This window comes from Oncorhynchus keta, chromosome 12 (assembly GCF_023373465.1).
Source record: "Oncorhynchus keta strain PuntledgeMale-10-30-2019 chromosome 12, Oket_V2, whole genome shotgun sequence".
NCBI lineage: Eukaryota > Metazoa > Chordata > Actinopteri > Salmoniformes > Salmonidae > Oncorhynchus > Oncorhynchus keta.
In genome coordinates this window covers 34,492,089-34,514,127 of record NC_068432.1, presented here as the reverse complement: position 1 = coordinate 34,514,127, position 22,039 = coordinate 34,492,089, and the positions used below count along the sequence as shown (strand labels likewise).

The 22,039-nt window shown below is 40.1% G+C and overlaps 2 protein-coding genes across 2 annotated transcripts in view; one reads left to right on the top strand and one right to left on the bottom strand.

Moving 5' to 3' along the window:
* Nucleotides 1-456: 456 nt before the first annotated feature.
* On the top strand, nt 457-4,214 carry LOC118391714 (zinc finger matrin-type protein 5-like). The gene is made up of 6 exons (XM_035783216.1): nt 457-656; nt 1,361-1,409; nt 1,498-1,546; nt 3,157-3,190; nt 3,608-3,735; nt 3,901-4,214. Exons 1-6 carry the CDS (start codon nt 507-509, stop codon nt 4,028-4,030), a joined length of 540 nt encoding a protein of 179 aa, XP_035639109.1. The 5' UTR covers nt 457-506; the 3' UTR covers nt 4,031-4,214.
* Nucleotides 4,215-9,038: 4,824 nt separating this feature from the next.
* LOC118391713 (calcium-binding protein 7-like) overlaps nt 9,039-22,039 on the bottom strand; it is a 45,063-nt gene continuing 32,062 nt past the window's right edge. The window contains exons 2-5 of the mRNA XM_035783215.2: nt 18,004-18,147; nt 17,760-17,872; nt 15,987-16,134; nt 9,039-15,790 (exon numbers count right to left, since the gene is read on the bottom strand). Coding sequence (XP_035639108.1) covers nt 15,663-15,790; nt 15,987-16,134; nt 17,760-17,872; nt 18,004-18,147 — 533 coding nt within the window. The 3' untranslated portion in view covers nt 9,039-15,662. The remainder of the gene's footprint in view (nt 15,791-15,986; nt 16,135-17,759; nt 17,873-18,003; nt 18,148-22,039) is intronic.

Here is a 22,039-nt window from a genome sequence, read left to right as displayed (position 1 = left end):
GTGAATGTAGGTTCTAGACCGAGTTTGTATCACGGCTGTATGGCCTTGGGTTCTCAAACTACCCTTTCTCCAGCCCTGCTTTAGCTAACTAAAGTCTTGATGAGCAGGGGGTTGGAGGATTAGTAGCCTATGCAATCAGACGTGTAGAGAGTCATGTTGGCACAAAAGCCTGCACACCCAGTAGCTCTCTACACAAGAAGGGTTTGCCAACCCTTGACTCACTGCAGGGTAAGCACTTGAAGGTCTTGGCACTTCAATTGGGGCCTGTAATGTGACGGTCATATTTTCAATCATTGGGTTTGTTCGACATTGCATTCAACAGTGCTATCGACTGTCTGATCTACAAATCACGTATTATCTAACAACTCATAATTATTTGTAGATCAGTCAGTCTGTCACAATTTATGATACATCACGGTTTTGATGCTCTTGAACACAGCCACTGCTTGGTTTCAGAGATATGAGGTGACTCTATAGCTGACTGAACTGAAGACAGAATCTCAACCATGGGGAAGCGGTACGACTGTGACCGGCCCTTTCAGGACAACGTACACAACAGGAAAAAACACATGTACGGTGTTCAACACCACAGATCTAAAACAAAAGCCTGGTTTGACCATTTCAGAGGAAAGAAATGTCATATCCCAAGAGTTTCAGTCCGACAAAGTTGGGTCCTCGGTGTGAAGAAACATTGTGTTGGTGCGCTCAAGTGTGTAAAATATTTAAACTATACATTGATGGAGACTTAGTATGAGATGCTTTTAGAAAAAGGTTTGTCTATGGACGGGCAGAAAAAAATGAGGGAATGATGGCTTGGCTTACTTTTCCCATCAATGCACTTTTGAAGAACAGATGAAGGAACTTCTTGTTTTAAAAAGGCTTTATTTACTTGGCATTTTGGCAGACAGCAGGACCAACATCAAGTTGCCAATGTGTTTTCAGAATCACGTTTATTGTCCTACATTAGGAAAATCTTGTCATAGTTCACACATTGCATACACAAAACATATAGATAACGAACCAGGAAACTAACACAGAGATGAATAGTACTCCCCCACCTGCCCATTCGATGAAGCTACATGGAATTTGCTTAGGCATGGTTTCCTACATCAGATCAGGGCGTAAAGGTTTGACACAGTAACCAATCAGAAGACGTAATATAATTACAAAATAACAGCAAAAAGAAATGGTTGGGGTTATATTCAGATGGATGTGATCAAATGCAATTCCGTTCAAGTCCTTTTCTAAAAATAATTGACAATGACCCTATCTCTACAGTTGTTTTTATCATCTGATATACTTGTGGTTGTAGATTTTAATATACACAAAGACACTTCTTCTCTCATCACAGATACAGCAGCTATCCTCTGATGAACGGACTAAGAAACCATGCAGGAGGTTTCTAAAGACTACAATTAAAGATACAAGGAACATGTCGTGTGAATTAAAGACCCTTACGATTTATCTGTGTATTGCTTATATTTTTGTCCTTTGCATCAGGCCAGTGTGTGTTCGGCAACAACTGCAGATTCTCTCACATGTCAGAGGGACATGGAGATCAAGCTGATTCTAACTGTTATAGGCCTATTTCTAATTTGACCTGTTTATCAAAAGTGTTGGAAAAACTTGTCAATAATCAACTGACTGGCTTTCTTGACGTCTATAGTATTTTCTTGGGTATGCAATCTGGTTTCTGCTCATGTTAAGAATATGTCACTGTGACCTTAAAGGTCCTCAATGATGTCACCATTGCCCTTGATTCTAAGCTGATATTTTTATTGACTTGGCCCAAGCTTTTGATACTGTAGACCATTCCATTCTTGTGGGCCGGCTAAGGAGTATTGGTGTCTCTGAGGTGTCTTTGGCCTGGTGTGCTAACTACCTCTCTCAAAGAGTCATGTGTATAAAGTCAGAATCTGCTGTCTCAGCCACTGCCTCAGCCACTGCCTGTCACCAAGGGAGTACCCCAAGGCTCAATCCCATGCCTCACGCTCTTCTCAATTTACATTAACAACATTGCTCAGGCAGTAGGACGCTCTCTCATCCATTTATATGCAGATGATACAGTCTTGTACTCAGCTGGCCTCTCCCCGGATTTTATGTTATGCTCTACAACAAGCTTTCTCTACCCTTGACTTTTGTTTTGGAGGTGTTCAGAACAAGGTTATGTGGTTTGGTAAGAAGAATGACCCTCTTCCCACAGGTGTTATTACTACCTCTGAGGGTTTAGAGCTTGAGGTAGTCACCCCATACATGTACTTGGGAGTATGGCTAGATGGTGCACTGTCCTTCTCTGATCTAGACTGGGTTTCCTGAATCATAATCGCTCCTCCTTTACTCCAGCTGCCAAACTAACCCTGATTCAGATGACCATGCTACCCATGCTAGATTACGGATTCATCATTTATAGATCGACAGGTAAGGGTGCTCTCGAGCGGCTAAATGTTCTTTACCATTCGGCCATCAGATTTGCCACCAATACTCCTTATAGGACACATCACTGCACTCTATACTCATCTATAAACCGGTCATCTCTGTATACCCATCGCAAGAGCCACTGGTTGATGCTTATTTATAAAACCCTCTTAGGCCTCACTCCCCCCTATCTGAGATATCTACTGCAGTCCTCATCCTCCACATACAACACCCGTTCTGCTATTCACATTCTGTTAAACGTCCCCAATACACACACATCCCTGGGCCGCTCCTCTTTTCAGTTCGATGCATCTAGTGACTGGAATGAGCTGCAACAAACACTCAAACTAGACAGTATCTAAATATCTAAATATCTTCATTCAAAGACTCATTCATGGACACTCTTACTGACAGTTGTGGCTGCTTTGTATGATGTGTTGTTGTCTCTACCTTCTTGACCTTTGTGCTGTTGACTTTGCCCAATAATGTTTGTACAAAGTTGTTGTGCTGCTCCCATGTGTTGCTACCATGTTGTCATGTTTTGCTGCCTTGTTATGTTGTCTTAGGTCTCTCTTTATGTAGTGTTATGACTCTCTTGTTGTGATGTGTTTTGTCCTGTATTTATATTGAATACATTTTTTAAATCCCAGCCCCCGTCCCTGCAGGAGGCCTTTTGTCTTTTGGTAGGCCGTCATTGTAAATAAGAATTTGTTCTTAACTGACTTGCCTAGTTAAATAAATAAATGAAATGGAGAACCTAAGAATGCAGAATGAAGTTCAGCTGTTTCCACAAGATGGCACTGTCTGCCATGGACATGGTCCTCAAATGAAGGGTATTCAGTTATGAGCAATGGCGTCGGCGTCATTTTAGTTATGTCTTGCATGATGATAAAATTTTAAGTCAAATTTACATCATTATGGTGGCAAGTTACTCTGATGTTTGAATTATGAACACACAATGCCACTCTGTTCATTTAGGTGGTTTAATGAAATCCCTCAAAGTAAGCATCGTTACTAATTTTGCTCGGAATTCAAAGTTACCATGGTGCTTATGTTAATTAGCTCCATATTAAGTGGTGCAGTCTGAACTCTAGATGAAAGATAGAGCAGAGAGGACCCAGAGCACAGAGCATCCACTGAGCGGAGCATAGAGGACCCAGAGCACAGAGAATCCCCTGAGAGGAGCATAGAGGACCCAGAGCACAGAGCATCCCCTGAGCGGAGCATAGAGGACTCAGAGCACAGAGCATCCCCTGAGCAGAGCATAGAGGAGTCTCTTACCAGGGGGGAGAAGAGGAGAGCCACCCTCAGCAGTGGAAGGTACCGTATGAATAAATGGTCAAAGGCTGTCAGTACTTACTGTGCATGCTAGTGGTAAAATGTTATTTTCACTTGCACAGCATCAGATTTGATACCATCAGTGCAACGATAGCTCTTCCTCTTTTTCCTTTTCCTAAAATGGTTCATCTATTTTACTCCCTACAGTGTTTTGAAAGAGGAAGATGATGACGATCAACCAGAGAATGATATACCACCACATTTCCTCACAATTCCTGACCTCTCTCCCTCAATTCGGCCCCCTCACCCTAGTGGATCGAAAGTCTGGCTGAACTGAATGGGGTTAACTAAAGGAGATTCACCATTTTATTTCTCAAAAGTTCCATTTGGTGATGCAAGAATTGATCATTTATTTTTATTAAGCCTCAAACTTTTACTTGATGAAGGTGAGGGTATTTTGTTATCTTCATATTTGAATTGAGTTTCTTCATTAGTCTACATTAGTCTTATGAGTTATGTGCATGCAGACTTGTTGAGGAAGTCCTTGGATTTAAGAAAATGGATTATGAATTATACATTTTCAGAATGTGAGGTTGTAATGCTTTTGAAATGATGACCTCAGGAAAGCAGCAGTACTGGAGTGGCAACCACATTTAGAAAAATGTGCTTTCCTTCCCTCCACCTATTCTTTATGATGAAAAAGTGGTTTGTGTATTTTGGGAAGATTTATTTTGAGTGGATGGATGTTACAACTTTACCTCATCACTGATGTTGGCCACATGCACAAAAGATGGTGTCCATATTTGTAAAAACATATTTTTTGTGTCCCTATCTTCAGGTAATAAAATAGTGTTTCCCCACATTTCATTTGTAGGGGAAAATAGAACAAGTGCTATTCAGGACCTTACTTCAGTGTGTAATTAGAGCCCTGTCAGTATGTGCCACACAACTGAGGGCCAGACCAGACCGTGCCTTGGCAGGATGTCACATCACCATGTGATGGCGACCCTTTGCCGGCATCATCTGCCTCTCCTGTGACAGTGACACAGATTAAAACCCAAACCGCTACACCCTAGAATAACATTTTCAATTTGTTTCAGATTGGCTCTGAGGGAGATGCCAGGACAGGGATACTTTGCTGGTTGGTTGGCCAGCAGTGTGAGTACCTCCTCTACTCTGAATATTATGCCCATGCTGGCTGTATTACATCTCTGGGCTCTGTGATAAAAACTCACATGGTCAATTTGAGCAGGACTAGTTACTGACTTGACACAAGGCCTTAGTGTCTGCCTACCTGCCACCGAGAGCCCTGATAAGTTTCCCTGAACCAGGCATAAAATAACTCAACATAATTAAGTTGGTATTTACACTTGTAGTTTTGCATTTATTCAAACTATTCACCAAAATGTACAGTCATTGTACCAAACAAAATTTTAAGTAGAAAAGTTTGTAGCTATTAATAGTAGCTTTTTGCTACTATCCAACCATTAGTATGCAGCTTGCATTGGTTGCTTAATTGCCGGTACACTGTGCTCTTTATATCTGATCTGCTTCTCTTTTTACCATTCTCGCTGCTCTTTAAGACCTTAACCACCTCCAATGAGAAGTTGCTGTGCTGAATACCGAGTCCATTCCCTGCTGAAATGTGACACATTAACAACGGTTTCTCTAGGCTCTGCAAGATAATTACAAGCAGAGTCCCAATGTACGAGTGGCGCAGCGGTCTAAGGCAATGAATCTCAGTGCAAGAGTTGTCACTACAGTCCCTGGTTTGAATCCAGGCTGTATCACCTCTGGCCATGATTGGGAGTCCCATAGGGTGGCGCACAATTGGCCCAGCGGGTAGGCCGTCATTGTAAATAAGAATTTGTTCTTAACTGACTTGCCGAGTTAAATAAACAAAATAAATGAATACAAATGTACATCGAGTCTGTCTTGCTTGAATCCGTGATAAAAATCTGTCACCTGTGAATTGGAAATATCTCAGTAGGCTATTTTGTAACAGGTTGCTAGTGTAATTGTGTTTTACACATATGTTACTGAAAGCAGTTTGTATTTCTTGTTATTCAACAGTCCCCCTCCCTACTGATATTCCATTATTGACTATGTGCTGTTGTCACGACTTCTGCCGAAGTCGTTGCCTCTCCTTGTTCGGGCGGTGCTCGGCGTTCGAAGTCACCGGTCTTCTAGCCATCATTGATCCTTTTTTCATTTTCCATTGGTTTTGTCTTGTCTTCCCACACACCTGTTTTCTATCCCATTCATTACCTGTTGTGTATTTAACCCTCTGTTTCCCCTCATGTCTTTGTCAGAGATTGATTTGTTGTCAATGTGATTGTTTGTATAGGTGCGCGTCGGGTCCTCGTACCCATGTTTTGTTTGTTTGTACATTGTAAGTCGCTCTGGACAAGAGCGTCTGCTAAATGACTTAAATGTAAATGTAATGTAATGATTTATTGTTATGGAGCATACTCTTGGAACTTTATTAAAAGACTCCATATTTACACTCCATTTGACTCTCCTGCGCCTGACTTCCCTGCCACCTATTACACCTATGCATGACAGCTGTAGGCACCTGGCAGTAGTAGAGGTTCTTCACTGTGGTTTGTTTTTCACAGTCCAATCATTCAAGCATTGCATTTGGCTGTTATGGGCTTGAGGTTAAATGCAGAGTAAAATCCCCTAACAGCAAATCAACACTACAATTTAACTTTTGATTTGCAACACACAGTAAGAGAAATGGCTCCCCAGCAGCAAGTCTTCAGCTTCTCTGCTGAAAGCATATGCACCAGGAACTGATGAGATTCAGTTGCCAGCACATGCCAGGCAGGTCAAACCTCATTTCACTGATTGGTCATTAATCATTAATGTCATATTTGTATTGCTATTTAATAGATATCACCCTAGTAGATAGCTTGGAATTAGGTTCAACATATGGAATTGTCATGATTGCTTCTTACAGGGTGTGTCATGTAAGAATATAGATCATTATGCAGATCTAGAAAATGGCAATGTAAAACAACTGGAAATTCATATTTGGTAAACATTCATATCTAATAAACATTCAAATTCCTTGTTTGGAATTGAAAGGTTGATTTGAAAATAAATGGAAAAGGAAGGTTGATTTTTGCATTATGCAGCAATAATGGTTGTAAAGATGCAGTGGGGTAATAGATAATATATTCATAGTGTATGCAGCTACTTGTTGGACCTGTCATTGGTATGCAGTCCGAGATGCATTAATTAATTATTATTACGCACCAAAAGTTGTAACATTTAATTAAGATGAGCAAGGTTCTGCATTGCCTTTTGGGGAACGAGTGCCAGGCTTACCCCCAATTGCTCTTGTGTAATTTAGCAACTGCAGGCACTATTACAAACTTAAACTTAAATCCTGTTTTAAAACCATCCAACCATTTTTAGCTTTCTCTTCTAACAAATGTAAATACCTAAAACAGATTGGCAAATCTCAGGAGAATAACATGTTGTATGAATGTTCAAAACGTAACTGTTGACTCTACCCACACAATATTATAAACAAAATGTGTCCCAGTGATATTTTTTGTCATGGTCGGGAAAGCGGCCTAGATGTTTTCAAAGGCATGTAGATATTATTGGATTTTGTGCTCCCTAGAATATGATTTATTTCAACTCTTTGCTGTGGTGGTATGTGTTACAGTCTATGAAGGGCGATGTGGAGTTAGGATACCGGAGACGCAAAAGACAAAAGATGGAAAAGAAATAAAGGCATAGATTACCATCATTACGTTTTAATGAGTTTCTGCATATCTGCACTGCTCAAAGAAACCCATTTGAAACAGCACCACTTTTTTATTTAGATCCATTGCATAATCATTTCAGTTTATTGCATCTTTGGCTATTTACCATTATGAAAAAAGTTCCTATGAAAAATGTCCTTCTCCTTTTCTGTCCTTCTCCCAGGGGATAAACTAAACAGTCGTCAATATGATCCAAAGTCGATCTGAATTGTCACCCCCCTTTGAGAGATCTTTGGCCAGCCAGCAACTAGTGTCTGCCAATGTCTGCCAAAGTCCCCCTAGAGGAATGTTATAGACAGTCTACCAGACTCTTGTGAGCTAAAGGTCCTCGAGGGAGAAAGGAAGTGCCTTCCCTGGGTGTGAATCATAGACCTGTCACTGTCAGAGGGGTGAAGAGAAGACCTCTCCTGTTTGGGACTAAAGTTCAGTGAGTGCCTCCATGTCAGATCCTCTCAGGTCATCAGCTTGTCAAGACACGATATCATCAAACAGGAGTCTGACATGTAAACAACGAGAGGTATTGGAACCCTTTGGGCAGGAGCTTTATTTTCATGTTGCATGGTTTCAGGGAAAATCGAGCTGCGTGATCAAATGGATCCTTGCCATTACTGTGCATTGATTAGACTTGATGTTCCATTCATGCTGATGTAATATTAGTGCCTTTAGAGGTTGGCTGTCAGCTTATTATATCACCTCTTGAAGATATATTTTCATACAACAGCATAACCATATGTTGTATTGCTGATTCTCTTCAGATAACACATCACTTTATCATTCCCCACTTGAGTACTCACTGTCTTTTATTATTTGATTCCTGTTAGTAAACAGGGCAGAAAGAAATTCCATTATATATTTGTCAAACCCCAGAGGCTATGTATGGGAATTTCAAGCAGGTTTGCTGGTATCTCCCATATAAACCATTTATTAACAATTATATGAACAATTAAAACAGAACTTGCAATTCACTGTCCTCTATGGTAATTCTGAGGATAAGTAAGCTCAGAAGAAAGTGATATGGGCCAAGAACATTGAGATTCTGATTTCCAACACCATTATTTTTCCACCCAGTCTGTCTCCTTTTCCACCTCTTTCTGGTTTACTGAACATTTTGACCTGTCTAATGATATCTGCTACTACTCCGTATCTAAAGTTTTCCTGTCTACTCATGCTGGGATTTGAGTCCCAGGGAACCAGAGCTACTGATGTCTGTCTGAAGGTAGGGCCACCATCTGGCCCATTGAGATTCCACCATAGAGCTACAGCCACAACACTAATGGTGCTACAGAAATCAGCTGAAAGATTCACATTCAAACTTAATTAGAATGCAGCTTCACATGTCTGTATCATTTCCTTATTTATATCAAATTCTAGTAACGTCCTGGAGTAGATTTCGAGGCAGTCTTATATGAATGTGTGTATCACCTGTTGTCTCACAATATGATACACACCAACAATCACTAACCTTCAATTGCACACACTACATCTTAAAACCTTACAATATTTATGTCTGTTCCCTTAAAAAGTTACAGTATCCGTACGATAGGAATAAAAAACATTTGACAAGGCTATTTATGCTTGTGTTTATTGGACAACATGCTCCCAGACAGCACTTTTATAAATGTATATTTGATGTGGTGATGGGTACATACTGTATGTGCATTTACATTTATTTACCTTTTACCTCTTATCCAGAGCGACTTACAGGAGAAATTAGGGATAAGTGCCTTGCTCAAGGGCACATTGACAGATTTTTCATGTAGTCGGCTCAGGGATTCAAACCCCTTACTGGCCCAACACTCTTAACCGCTAGGCTACCTACCGCCTCTGCATCTAAAGAGTATAGGAAGAGTTTACTGATGCTGAAAAAATGCCATAACCAAAGGCGACATTAGACAGTTCTAGGACACCTAAAGGTTTACGTTAGGGATCATTTCCGTTCACCATATACAGTTGAAGTCAGAAGTTTACATACACCTTAGCCAAATACATTTAAACTCAGTTTTTCACAATTCCTGACATTTAATACTAGTAAAAATTCCCTGTCCTAGGTCAGTTAGGATCACCACTTTATTTTAAGAATGTGAAATGTCAGAATAACAGTAGAGAGAGTGATTTATTTCAGCTTTTGTTTCTTTCATCACATTCCCAGTGGGTCAGAACTTTACATACACTCAATTAGTATTTGGTAGCGTTTCCTTTAAATTGTTTAACTTGGGTCAAACGTTTCAGGTAGCTTTCCATAAGCTTCCCACACTCCTCCTGACAGTACTGGTGTAACTGAGTCAGGTTTGTAGGCCTCCTTGCTCGCACACGCTTTGTCAGTTCTGCCCACAATGTTTCTATGGGATTGAGGTCAGGGCTTTGTGATGGCCACTCCAATACCTTGGCTTTGTTGTCCTTAAGCCATTTTGCCACAACTTTGGAAGTATGCTTGGGGTCATTGTCCATTTGGAAGATCCATTTGCGACCAAGCTTTAACTTCCTGACTGATGTCTTGAGATGTTGCTTCAATATATCCACATAATTTTCCTTTCCTCATGATGCCATCTATTTTGTGAAGTGCACCAGTCCCTCATGCAGCAAAGCACCCCCACAACATGATGCTGCCACCCCCGTGAATTACGGTTGGGATGGTGTTCTTCGGCTTGCAAGCCTCCTCCCTTTCCCTCCAAACATAATGATGGTCATTATGGCCAAACAGTTCTACTTTGTTTCATCAGACCAGAGGACATTTCTCCAGAAAGTACAATCTTTGTCCCCATGTGCAGTTGCAAACCGTAGTCTGGCTTTTTGTGGAGGTTTTGGAGCAGTGGCTTCTCCCTTGCTGAGCGGCCTTTCATGTTATGTTGGTATAGGACTCGTTTTACTGTGGATGTAGATACTTTTGTACCTGTTTCCTCCAGCATCTTCAGAAGGTCTTTTGCTGTTGTTCTGGGATTTATTTGCACGTTTCGCACCAAAGTATATTCATCTTTAGGAGACAGAACGCATCTCCTTCCTGAGCGGAGTGACAGCTGCGTGGTCCCATGGTGTTAATACGTGCATACTATTGTTTGTACAGATGAACGTGGTTCTTTCAAGCGTTTGGAAATTGCTCCCAATGATGAACCAGACTTCTGGCGGTCTGCAAGGTCTTGACTGATTTCTTTAGATTTTTCCCATGATGTCAAGCAAAGAGGCACTGAGTTTCAAGGTAGGCCATGAAATGCATCCACAGGTACACCTCCAATTGACTCAAATGAGGTCAATTAGCCTATCAGAAGCTTCTAAAGCCATAACGTCATTTTATGGAATTTTCCAAGCTGTTTAAAGGCACAGTCAACTTAGTGTATGTAAACTTCTGACCCACTGGAATTGTAATACGGTGAATTATAAGTGAAATAATGTGTCTGTAACAATTGTTTGAAAAATTACTTGTGTCATGCACAAAGTAGATGTCCTAACCGACTTGCCAAAACTATAGTTTGTTAACAAGAAATTTGTGGAGTGGTTGAAAAACTAGTTTTAATGACTCCAACCAAAGTGTATGTAAACTTCCGACTTCAACTGTACCTATATATTGTGTTCATTTAGATTTGCAAGACATTCATCTCTGACAAATACATTTGTTACAAGTTATTTTTCGATCAAGAATAGTTGGTCCATAAAACATATTATTCTGAAATGATTGATATGTGGATTTCCTCCTGTGTTTGACACAAAGTATCAGAGCTGCACTATGTTTGACTTGATGACAATCACAGTCACATATAGAGAACCAAACTGCTACATATGACACATTGAGGGATATGAGTAAAACATCAGATCAGCTCTCAACAAATTGTACATAAACAGATTTTCCTCAATAATTCAATGTAACATTGTTCATATGCAATATCATTGCTTTCATATTTTTGTATGTATTGTCTATTACACTGGCTATTTCACATTTGCACAAATGCGTGTAGTCATATAGTTAATTCTCATATACACTGATTGTACATAACATTAAGAACACCGGCTCTTTCCATGACATATAGACTAACCAGGTGAAAGCTATGATCCCTTATTGATGTCACTTGATTAATCCACTTCAATCGGCGTAGATGAAGGGGGGAAGACAGGTTAAAGAAGGATTTTTAAGCCTTGAGACAATTATGACATGAATTGTGTGTGTGCCACTCAGAGAATGAATGGGCAAGACAAAAGATTGAAGTGCCTTTGAACGTCAGGCGCATTGATGTGTGTCAAGAACTGCAATGCTGCTAGGTTTTTCACGCTTGACAGTTTCCCGTGTGTATCAAGAAAAGTCCACCACCCAACGGATCCAGCCAACTTGACACAACTATGGGAAGTGTTGGACTCAACATGGGCCAGCATTCCTGTGGAACGCTTTGGACACCTTGTAGAGTCCATGCCCCGACGAATTAGGGTTGTTCTGAGGGCAAAAGGGGGTGCAACTCAATCTTAGGAAGCTGTTCTCAGTGTTTTGTATACTGTAAATATTAACAGATAACCAAGCAAGATTTAGTCCTCCTCAGCAAGGTAGAGGGTAATTCCACATTAACAGAACGATGCTGAGACTCAGATGTTTCACCTTAAAATGTATATCAAACAAAAACCAATGATTGCAAAACATACAACGTTATGCTCAAGGACTACTTTTAACAAGTCTGAAAAGTTTCAGCATCACTCTTGTACCTTGGAATTGCCCGAGACTATTGCACGACCCATTCTTTTTCACTTTACTTTATATAGTATTATCTGGTATGTTATTATTTGTCATACAAAATATATAGCATTTCATCAAAATGATCATTTAATTCTTAATATACAGTACCAGTAAAAAGTTTGGACACAGCTACTCATTCAAGGTTTATTTTTTATTTTTTACATTTTAGAATAATAGTGAAGACATCAAAGCTATGAAATGACACATATAAAATCATGTAGTAAGCAAAAAAGTTTTAAACAAATCAAAATATAGTTCAGATTCTTCAAAGTAGCCACCTTTTGCCTTGATGACAGCTTTGCACACTCTTGGCATTCTCTCAACCAGCATCATGAGGAATACTTTTCCAACTGTCTCGAAGGAGTTCCCACATATGCTAGGCACTTGTTGTTCTGCTTTTTGTTCCCCTTGCGGTCCAACTCATCCCAAACCATCTCAATTGGATTGAGGTCGGGTGACTGTGGAGGCCAGGTCAACTGATGCAGCAATTAATCTCTCTCCATCTTGGTCAAATAGCCCTTACACAGCCTGGGGGTGTGTTTTGGGTCATTGTCCTGTTGAAAAACACATGATAGTCCCACTAAGTGCAAACCTGATGGGATGGCGTATTGCTGCAGAATGTGGGATGCTGTGGGAGCCATGCTGGTTAAGTGTGCCTTGAATTCTAAATAAATCACAGACAGTGTCACCAGCAAAGCACCCCCACACCATCACACCTCCTCCATGCTTCACGGTGGGAACCACACATGTAGAGATCATCGGTTCAACTACTCTGCGTCTCACAAAGACATGGCAGTTAGAACCAAAAATGTAAAATTTGGACTCATCAGACCAAAGGACAGATTTCCACCAGTCTAATATCCATTGCTTGTGTTTCCTGGCCAAAGCAAGTATCTTCTTATCATTGGTGTCCTTTAGTAGGGATTTCTTTGCAGCAATTCGACCATGAAGGCCTGATTCATGCAGTCTCCTCTAAACAGATGATGTTGAGATGTGTCTGTTACTTGAACTCTGTGAAGCATTTATTTGGGCTGCAATCTGAGGTGCAATTAACTCTAATGAACTTGTCTTCTATCCTCTTCCTTTCCTGTGGCGGTCCTCATGAGATCCACATTCATTATAGCATTTGATAGTTTTTGCGACTGCACTTGAAGAAACTTTCAAAAATCTTGAAATGTTCCGCATTGACTGACCTTCATATCTTAAAGTAATGATGGCTTGAGCTTTCTCTTTGCTTATTTGAGCTGTTCTTGCCATAATATGGACTTGGTCTTTTACCAAATAGGGCTGGCTATCTTCTGTATACCACCCATATCTTGTGACAACACAACTGATTGGCTCAAACACATTAAGAAGGAAAGACATTTTACAAATTAACTTTTACCAAGGCACACCTGTTAATTGAAATGCATTCCAGGTGACTACCTCATCAAGCTGGTTAAGAGAATGCCAATGCTGTCATCAAGGCAAAGGGTGGCTACTTTTTTTTGCAGAATCTCAAATATAAAATACATTTTGATTTGTTTAACACTTTTTTGGGTTACTACATAATTCCATTGTTTCATTGTTTTGATGTCTACACTATTATTCTACAATGTAGAAAATAGTAAAAATAAAGAAAAACCATTGAATGAGTAGGTGTGTCCAAACTTTTGACTGGTACTGTATGATAAACACGGATTCTTAAAAAGAAACATGACAAAAGAGTAATACGTAAAAATGAAGTAAATGGCCATTAACACATTAATTGTGTTAGAATGGTATTCCAGTTTCAGTAAACCTGGAAATCATGCATTAGAACCCTGGTTTAAAAAAATATTGTATGTTTACATTCTTGATATCATCATCTTTGATATACCGTGTCTCTTCTTCCATTAAGAAAATATAACCAAGTCAAAATCTAAACAATAGCTGAATGTTGTTTTGGTGGACCATGTCAACAGCCAAACAAAACAACATTGATATCCATGATATGTTTCAATATCCTTCACAGCATACCATAAAACCTGTTACTCACAGAACAGAAATATTTACAGAAAACTGTCATGTACCTTTTTGCAAGAACTATAATTTGCATAATAACTGTAATAAACACATCTGACTTTGAAGTACAACCACCACAGAGGAAGTACACAAATTGTATTACTTGGTATTATATACATGTAATTTACACGTGCTGTGTGTTTAGAAGGAGAACTGGGGTGAGCCAGCAGTTGGAACAGTGGTTCAATAGCCTCAGATTGGCAGATCCCATCTTAGGTTTGATAATGATAATTAATATTTTATGTGTTTAAGAAGTATTTCCCCATTTCCAATCTCATTCGCTTCTTATCACATTTTCTTTAGCGACTGCCATTGGCTACATGCCATGCTATGGCAGAATGTAAAAATGTAAATAGTAAAGTAAACTACAGATACCCCCCAAAAATATTTAAGTAGTACTTCAAATTATTTGTACTTATCCTGAACAAAAATTTAAACGCAACATGTAAATTGTGGTCAATCAACTTTTGTGCACACATTTGTTAATATCCCAGTTAGTGAGAATGTCTCATTTGCCAAGATAACCCATCTACCTGACCGGTGTGGCATTTCAAGAAGTTTATTAAACAATATGAACATTACACAGGTGAACCTTGTGCTGGGGACAATACAAGGCCACTCTAAAATGTGCAGTTTTGTCACACAATACCATAGATGAAACTTAAAACTAGTTACTTTACATCACTGAATGCCCATTCGTCCAGTTGACGGTTTTAGTAACGGAGTTCGGTCTATGCTCTGGCTCTAAATGGATCTCAGGACAGAATGGTAATTGAATGTACAAAACTTTAAGGACACCTGCTCTTTCCATGACTGGCTGACCAGATGAATCCCAGGTGAAAACTATAATCCCTTATTGATGTCACTTGTTAAATCCACTTCAATCAGTGTAGATGAAGTGGGGGAGATAGGTTAAAGAAGGATATTTTAGCCTTGAGACAATTGAGACATGGATTGTGTGTGTGCCATTCAGAGGGTGAATGGGAAAGACAAAATATTTAAGTGCCTTTGAACTGGGTATGGTAGTTGGGGTCAGGTGCACTGGTTTGTGTCAAGAACGGCAACGCTACTGGGGTTTTCACAATCAACAGTTTCCAATGTGTATCAAGAATGGTCCACCACCCAAAGGACATCCACCCAACTTGACACAACTGTAAGAAGCATTGGAGTCAACATAGGCCAGCATCCCTGTGGAACGCTTTTGACACCCTTGTCGAGTCCATGCCCCAATGAATTGAGGCTGTTCTGGGGGTGCAACTTAATATATCGAAGGTGTTCTTAATGTTTTGTACACTCAGTGTATGTCTCTGAATCAAAGAAAATCCATGTCATTTTGGTTATTTTTTTCCAGTTTAATTTGTCTCTGCTTAGTCACTGGATTGAGTGTGAAAGGACAATGAAGAAAACTATTTTCCCCTCTGGTAGTGAAGGACTTTCTACTTCATACCTCTACGGAGCATCTGGTTAGCTGCAATAAGCATTACACTGATGATAAATGCAAAGGCAAAAGCACAAATCAGACTCTTCCGCACACAAGTGTGCTTCACCTGTTGTGTCGGGCTCGCTGTGAAGAGAGAGAGAAAAATAGAGAGACAATGACAGAGAGAGAAATCTATCAGGAAAACAGTACACAATACATTGTACTTCATCGATTACAAGCCTTCTTAAGACGGTAGCATGAATTTTGCTCATTAGAAATATTGCATAGCTGTATTTATCAGCAATGTGTTAAACATGATTGTGCTGGCTGAAGCTCTTACTGTCAATGTCCACTTGGCACACTTGGTTGTCCAGGTGGCTCTCTTCGGTCATGATGATGTTCTCGATGTCTTTCATGGTGAGATGGTCACAGAAGGTGTCATACAGGAGCCTCTTCAGCTCATCTACCGTTAGCTTCGACATGTCACACTGGGGGATAGTACCAGACACAAACACTAGCTAGGTTTCCATCCAACAGGCGACAGATTTGCATGCGAATATCCAAAAATACACATCAAAAATATGCAAATGTTCCACCAGTGGTGTGTTTCCACCAAAGGAACTTGTTGCAGATAACAATCAGTGTGTGACGAGGGAATGCACACCAAAAAAAGTCACGTTTTCATGTACCGAATAAAAACGTTGATATATCGTGTCAAAATTTTTCCACACCACCAATAGTTTTATCACAAAAACTGTTGTGTTAAATAGCACATGCCTACTCTGGTCTTGGTACATGTGCTCTATCTATCAACAGATACAGTGTGGGTAGGCTAGTCTACATGATGAGATTATTATGGATAACAGCGACAATATTTTTTATTTGTCAAACAGTAGTAAAGCAACGATCATCATGTCACCAGAATAAGACCCTCAATATTTATTGGAAAGGTGCATTAAGCTCATCCACTTACACTTTCACCACCCTGTGAAGTTCATCTGTAGCCTAATAAACTGCACGCTCCCCGACGAGTCGTACTGGGAGGACCACACAACATTTCATCATGATTTACCTCGATATGATGGTATCAATATTTGTGCATATAAGTGTTTCCACCGACATTTCTCGCAAAATCAACTTTACAGACACAAATTGTATTTGTAAATATTTGTAAATAAATTGCATTGTCTATTGTATTTTGTTTTGACAACATTTGGACATTTCCTGACAAATGTTCTGTTTCCATTAGGCCTGTTGTGACATTTGTTCCGACATGTACTTTACTCGCTTGAAAAGGTTAGATGGAAACTTAGTTCCTGACCACAACTACAGGTGTCTGTCTGCATATGAATGTTTGAGCAAGGTTACACAGGGGAGCATTTCTATGTTAGACAATTATAAGAGGTGCAAGGGTTTCTATCTCTACACAGACACATGGATGTAAATCAGAGGAGGCTGGTGGGATGAGCTATAGGAGGACAGGCTCATTGTAATGTCTGGAATGGAATTAATGGATCTGTATCAAATATATCAAACACATGGAAACCACATGTTTGATTCTGTTCCAGTTTATTCCATTCCAGCCATTACAATGAGCCCATCTTCCTGTAGCTCATCCTACCAGCCTCTTCTGATGGGAATTACTGTTATGAAGTTTAAAATCATGAACAGCCCCCTGACTATTATGACATCCAATGTCATGATCCAGTCATCACGGAGTGATGAAGAATTGAAACAATAAAGCAACTAAGAAAGTGTTTGTATTAATTGTATGAACATTGCCCTGAACTACTCTCTCTCTCTCATGGAAAAAATGGAATAGAAATTTGAATCCCAGGGGAACGATTGCAATGGCAATTAGGAATAAAATACGTGATTTCATAACCACAGTGGAATTGGCCTCTCTTTAATGACTCATTTAGCTCCTATCATGTTTTTATGGTAATTCTAATTAGACTGACTGTGGTTTATAATCACAAAAGCTTTAAAAGCCCTCAGGAAAATCATCTCACTCTGATGAGGAAATATTAAGCCATAATTAACTCTGAAAGAGAAAGAAGAGAATGAGACTGCACAGATGAGGCTTTTGATAGTGATACTAGTGATACTTTACCTTCCAAAATACAGAGTCAAAGTTTGCCCCATGGAACTTATCAGGCATCCCAGCAGCAATAAGTTTTGGTCCAAGCAGTGCAACAAATTCGTCAAAGTCAACCTGGCCATCACCTGCAGGGACAGGAGAGGGGATATTTAGTAAATAGTTTCATCAGCCAGACACTTTTACACATGTAATGGGGCCAATTATCTTGAATTATCCCAGTAAACCTAATTTAAAATTGCGTATGTTTGTAACTCACCATCAATGTCCAGCCTTTGGATAATAATCTCCAGCTCCACCTCATTAGGCATGTATCCCAGAGACCGCATGGCCACCCCCAACTCCTGCTTTGAGATGTAGCCGTTTCCATCTCTGTCAAACACCTTGAAGGCCTCGCGGATCTCTGTGGGGAAATGGAGGGTAGAAGGGTTGAGACTAGTCTGATATTCTACTTCTAATGCACTGATCACAGTTCACATTTCCCCGCCACACAACATAGCTGTCCTGACCTCTCAAATCACTCATAGAGAACTGCATAGTCACTTCACCCCTACCTACAAGTACAAATTACCTCTACCTATACCCCCCATAGCCTCGTTATTGTTATTATATTGTGTTATTTTTTTCTTTTAGTTTATTTGGTAAATATTTACTTAACTCTTCTTGAACTGCACTGTTGGTTAAGGGCTTGAAAGTAAGCATTTCACGGTCTACACTGTTGGTTAAGGGCTTGAAAGTAAGCATTTCACGGTCTACACTGTTGGTTAAGGGCTTGAAAGTAAGCATTTCACGGTCTACACTGTTGGTTAAGGGCTTGAAAGTAAGCATTTCACGGTCTACACTTGTTGTATTCGGCACATGTGACAAATACAATTTGATTTGATTTGATGTGTTAATAATGCTCACAGTTATGTGGCGTTATGTTCACGTAAATAATGCTGACTGAGAAATATGTGGTATTATGTTCATATCTTATTGCGGCTAGTTGGCTGAGTGTTTGTTTGCATCAAACAGCAGAGGGACTGACATTTTACATCTGTGATGCCAACTGTATCTCATTCACTTCAAACAGAATACTGTAGCACAAGAGGAGAGGCTACAAGCCTAATAGCATTAGCTAGGTGTTAAGGAATAGTTTCCATACCAGATCTGGAGGGTTGCAAATAAACAAAATGCTTATCAATATGGTAAGGGGCTTTATATGTTTGTTTGGATAAGGCTTGTAATATCCTTGACCTGGAGTTTACTTAGATACAGTATCACCACTGAGGTTTTGAGCCATCTTTCCAGGCTGGGTAAAAGACAACAGATTAGAATCAGCTAGTACAAACTGAGCATATTGTGCATACAGTCAGTCATAAGATTCCAGCACGTCAAACTTCAACAATACTGTGCTCAGATGAGTTATACCGCTTTCCTTTCACCTTAAATTAATTTCAAAAGCTAAACTCAACCTGCACATAATCCATGCAAATGCCACTTTAAATCCACATTTGGTGGTGAATAGTCCTTCCAGTGACAAAGAGGCTTTAAATATTGCACTTACCCAATTGTAACAAGACTCAAGGGGTTTGAAAATGACAAATTAAGTGGATCATGTGTTTCGAGGAACTGGTTTTTATATTCCCCTGCTGAATGTATAATGCAAGGAGGCTGTTACTTAAACAGTATAACAATTGAACGGCTATTTATATTTAGTGAGTTGAGGCAAAGTCCAAGGGATTTGCAGACTTCACTATGGCTTGTTTGTACTCACATCACATACAAAGTATCCAATACATATTGTATTGTTATATGTATGGGATCTGAATTACAATATGCTAGTGAAGTAATTATCTGTAAAAAAAGAACACAACTTCATTTTTTGACAGGAGAATTGCAATAGAAATAGCATGCAAACCAATTAGCCTACACTCAAATGACTTTTTTTGTGATTAATCATTTGAGCACTTGTGTGCATGTGTTAACCTTATGTTAAATGCAATTGATAAAAGGCATATCGGAACCTCTTTGGTGTACTGAATGCTGAAATAGATGTGTCCCTGTGACTAATCTGTGGCCAGGGTCAGACTGACCCTACTGCTCTGGGATACAACAGCAGGATCAAGACAAATCACACAATACAATTACAGTGAGTGCTGTTATAACTCCTATGTTTCCCAGAAAGCACATCAAAGGAAATTGTGATTAATGATTGAAAGAATGAGAAAGTTGTTCAGCCTTCACATCCTGTGTATAATGGAGATTAATAAGGTTATCTCTTTCCGTACCAAGTAGTTTCACGGATGTCTCTAATCTTGGCAGTATTAGAAAGGTTGATACAAATACCAGGGCCTCAATGTAATAAACTGTTTCTGATAATAATTAGATTTTCACCACATCCAATGATATTTCTAAAACTAAAAGCATTGTATTTGGAACAAAACACCCACTAAACCATAAACATCAACTAAACCTTGTAATAAATCATGTGGAAATTGAGCAAATTGAGATTACTCAACTGCTTGGAGTAACCTTAGATTGTAAACTGTCATGGTCAAACTGTCATTACTGCAACTCGCTGTTGGCTGGGCTCCCTGCCTGTGCCATTAAACCCCTACAACTCATCCAGAACGCCGCAGCCCGTCTGGTGTTCAACCTTCCCAAGTTCTCTCATGTCACCCCGCTCCTCCGCTCTCTCCACTGGCTTCCAGTTGAAGCTCGCATCCGCTACAAGACCATGGTGCTTGCCTACGGAGCTGTGAGGGGAACGGCACCTCAGTACCTCCAGGCTCTGATCAGGCCCTACACCCAAACAAGGGCACTGCGTTCATCCACCTCTGGCCTGCTCGCCTCCCTACCACTGAGGAAGTACAGTTCCCGCTCAGCCCAGTCAAAACTGTTCGCTGCTCTGGCCCCCCAATGGTGGAACAAACTCCCTCACGACGCCAGGACAGCGGAGTCAATCACCACCTTCCGGAGACACCTGAAACCCCACCTCTTCAAGGAATACCTAGGATAGGGTAAGTAATCCTTCTCACCCCCCCCCCCCTTAAAAATATTTAGATGCACTATTGTAAAGTGGCTGTTCCACTGGATGTCATAAGGTGTATGCACCAATTTGTAAGTCGCTCTGGATAAGAGCGTCTGCTAAATGACTTAAATGTAATGTAATGTAATGTCAAAACATATTGATGCAGTAGTAGCTTAGATGGGGAGAAGTGTGTCTATAATAAAGTGATGCTCTGCCTTCTTAACAACATTATCAACAGGGCAGGTCCTACAGGCCCTAGTTTTGTCGCACCTGGACTACTGTTCAGTCATGTGGTCAGGTGCCACAAAAAAGGACTAAGGAAAATTGCAATTGGCTCAGAACAGGGCAGCATGGCTGGTCCTTGGATGTACACAGAGAGCTAATATTAATAATATGCATGTCAATCTCTCCTGGCTGAAAGTGGAGGAGAGATTGACTTCATCACTACTTGTATTTATGAGAGGTATTGACATGTTGAATGCACTGAGCTGTCTGTCTAAGCTACTGGCACACAGCTCAGACACCCATGCATAGCCTACAAGACATGTCACAAGAGGTCTCTTCACAGTCCCCAAGTCCAGAACAGACTATGGAAGGCACACAGTACTACATAGAGCCATGACTACATGGAACTTTATTCCACATCAAGTAACTGACGCAAGCAGTAAAATTTGATTTTAAAAAATAATAAAAAACACCTTATGGAACAGCGGGGACTGTAAAGCAACACAACATTGGCACAGACACGTGCATACACACACACGCACGCACACACACACACACACACACAGACACAATAACATACGCACTATACATACACATGGATTTAGTACTGTAGATATGTGGTAGTGGTGGAGTAGGGGCCTGAGGACACACAGTGTGAAATCTGTGGATGTATTGTAATTGAAAAAAAAATGTATTTACTGCCTTAACTTTGCTGGACCACAGGAAGAGTAGCTGCTGCTTTGGCAGGAATGAATGGGGATCCATAATAAATACACATAGAGATACTCAGTTCTAACAATATGATGTGTGGATCAATAACTCTTACATCTTCTTCAGCTGTGTTGACAGTCCTCGGACAGTCCTTCGGCCATTGTTAAGAGTGTTCTCTGGGAAGGGGACAGCTAGGCTGATGTTTGTTACTTTATACTTCATCTCCCTCCAGCGTGGCTCTGATTGTTTGATCTGCTGTCAGGGTATCGCCTTTTTATTTTATTGTTTCGGTGAAAGAGAGATCCTCCTCCTTCTCCCTCTCATGGTATCCCTTCCAATTTCAATT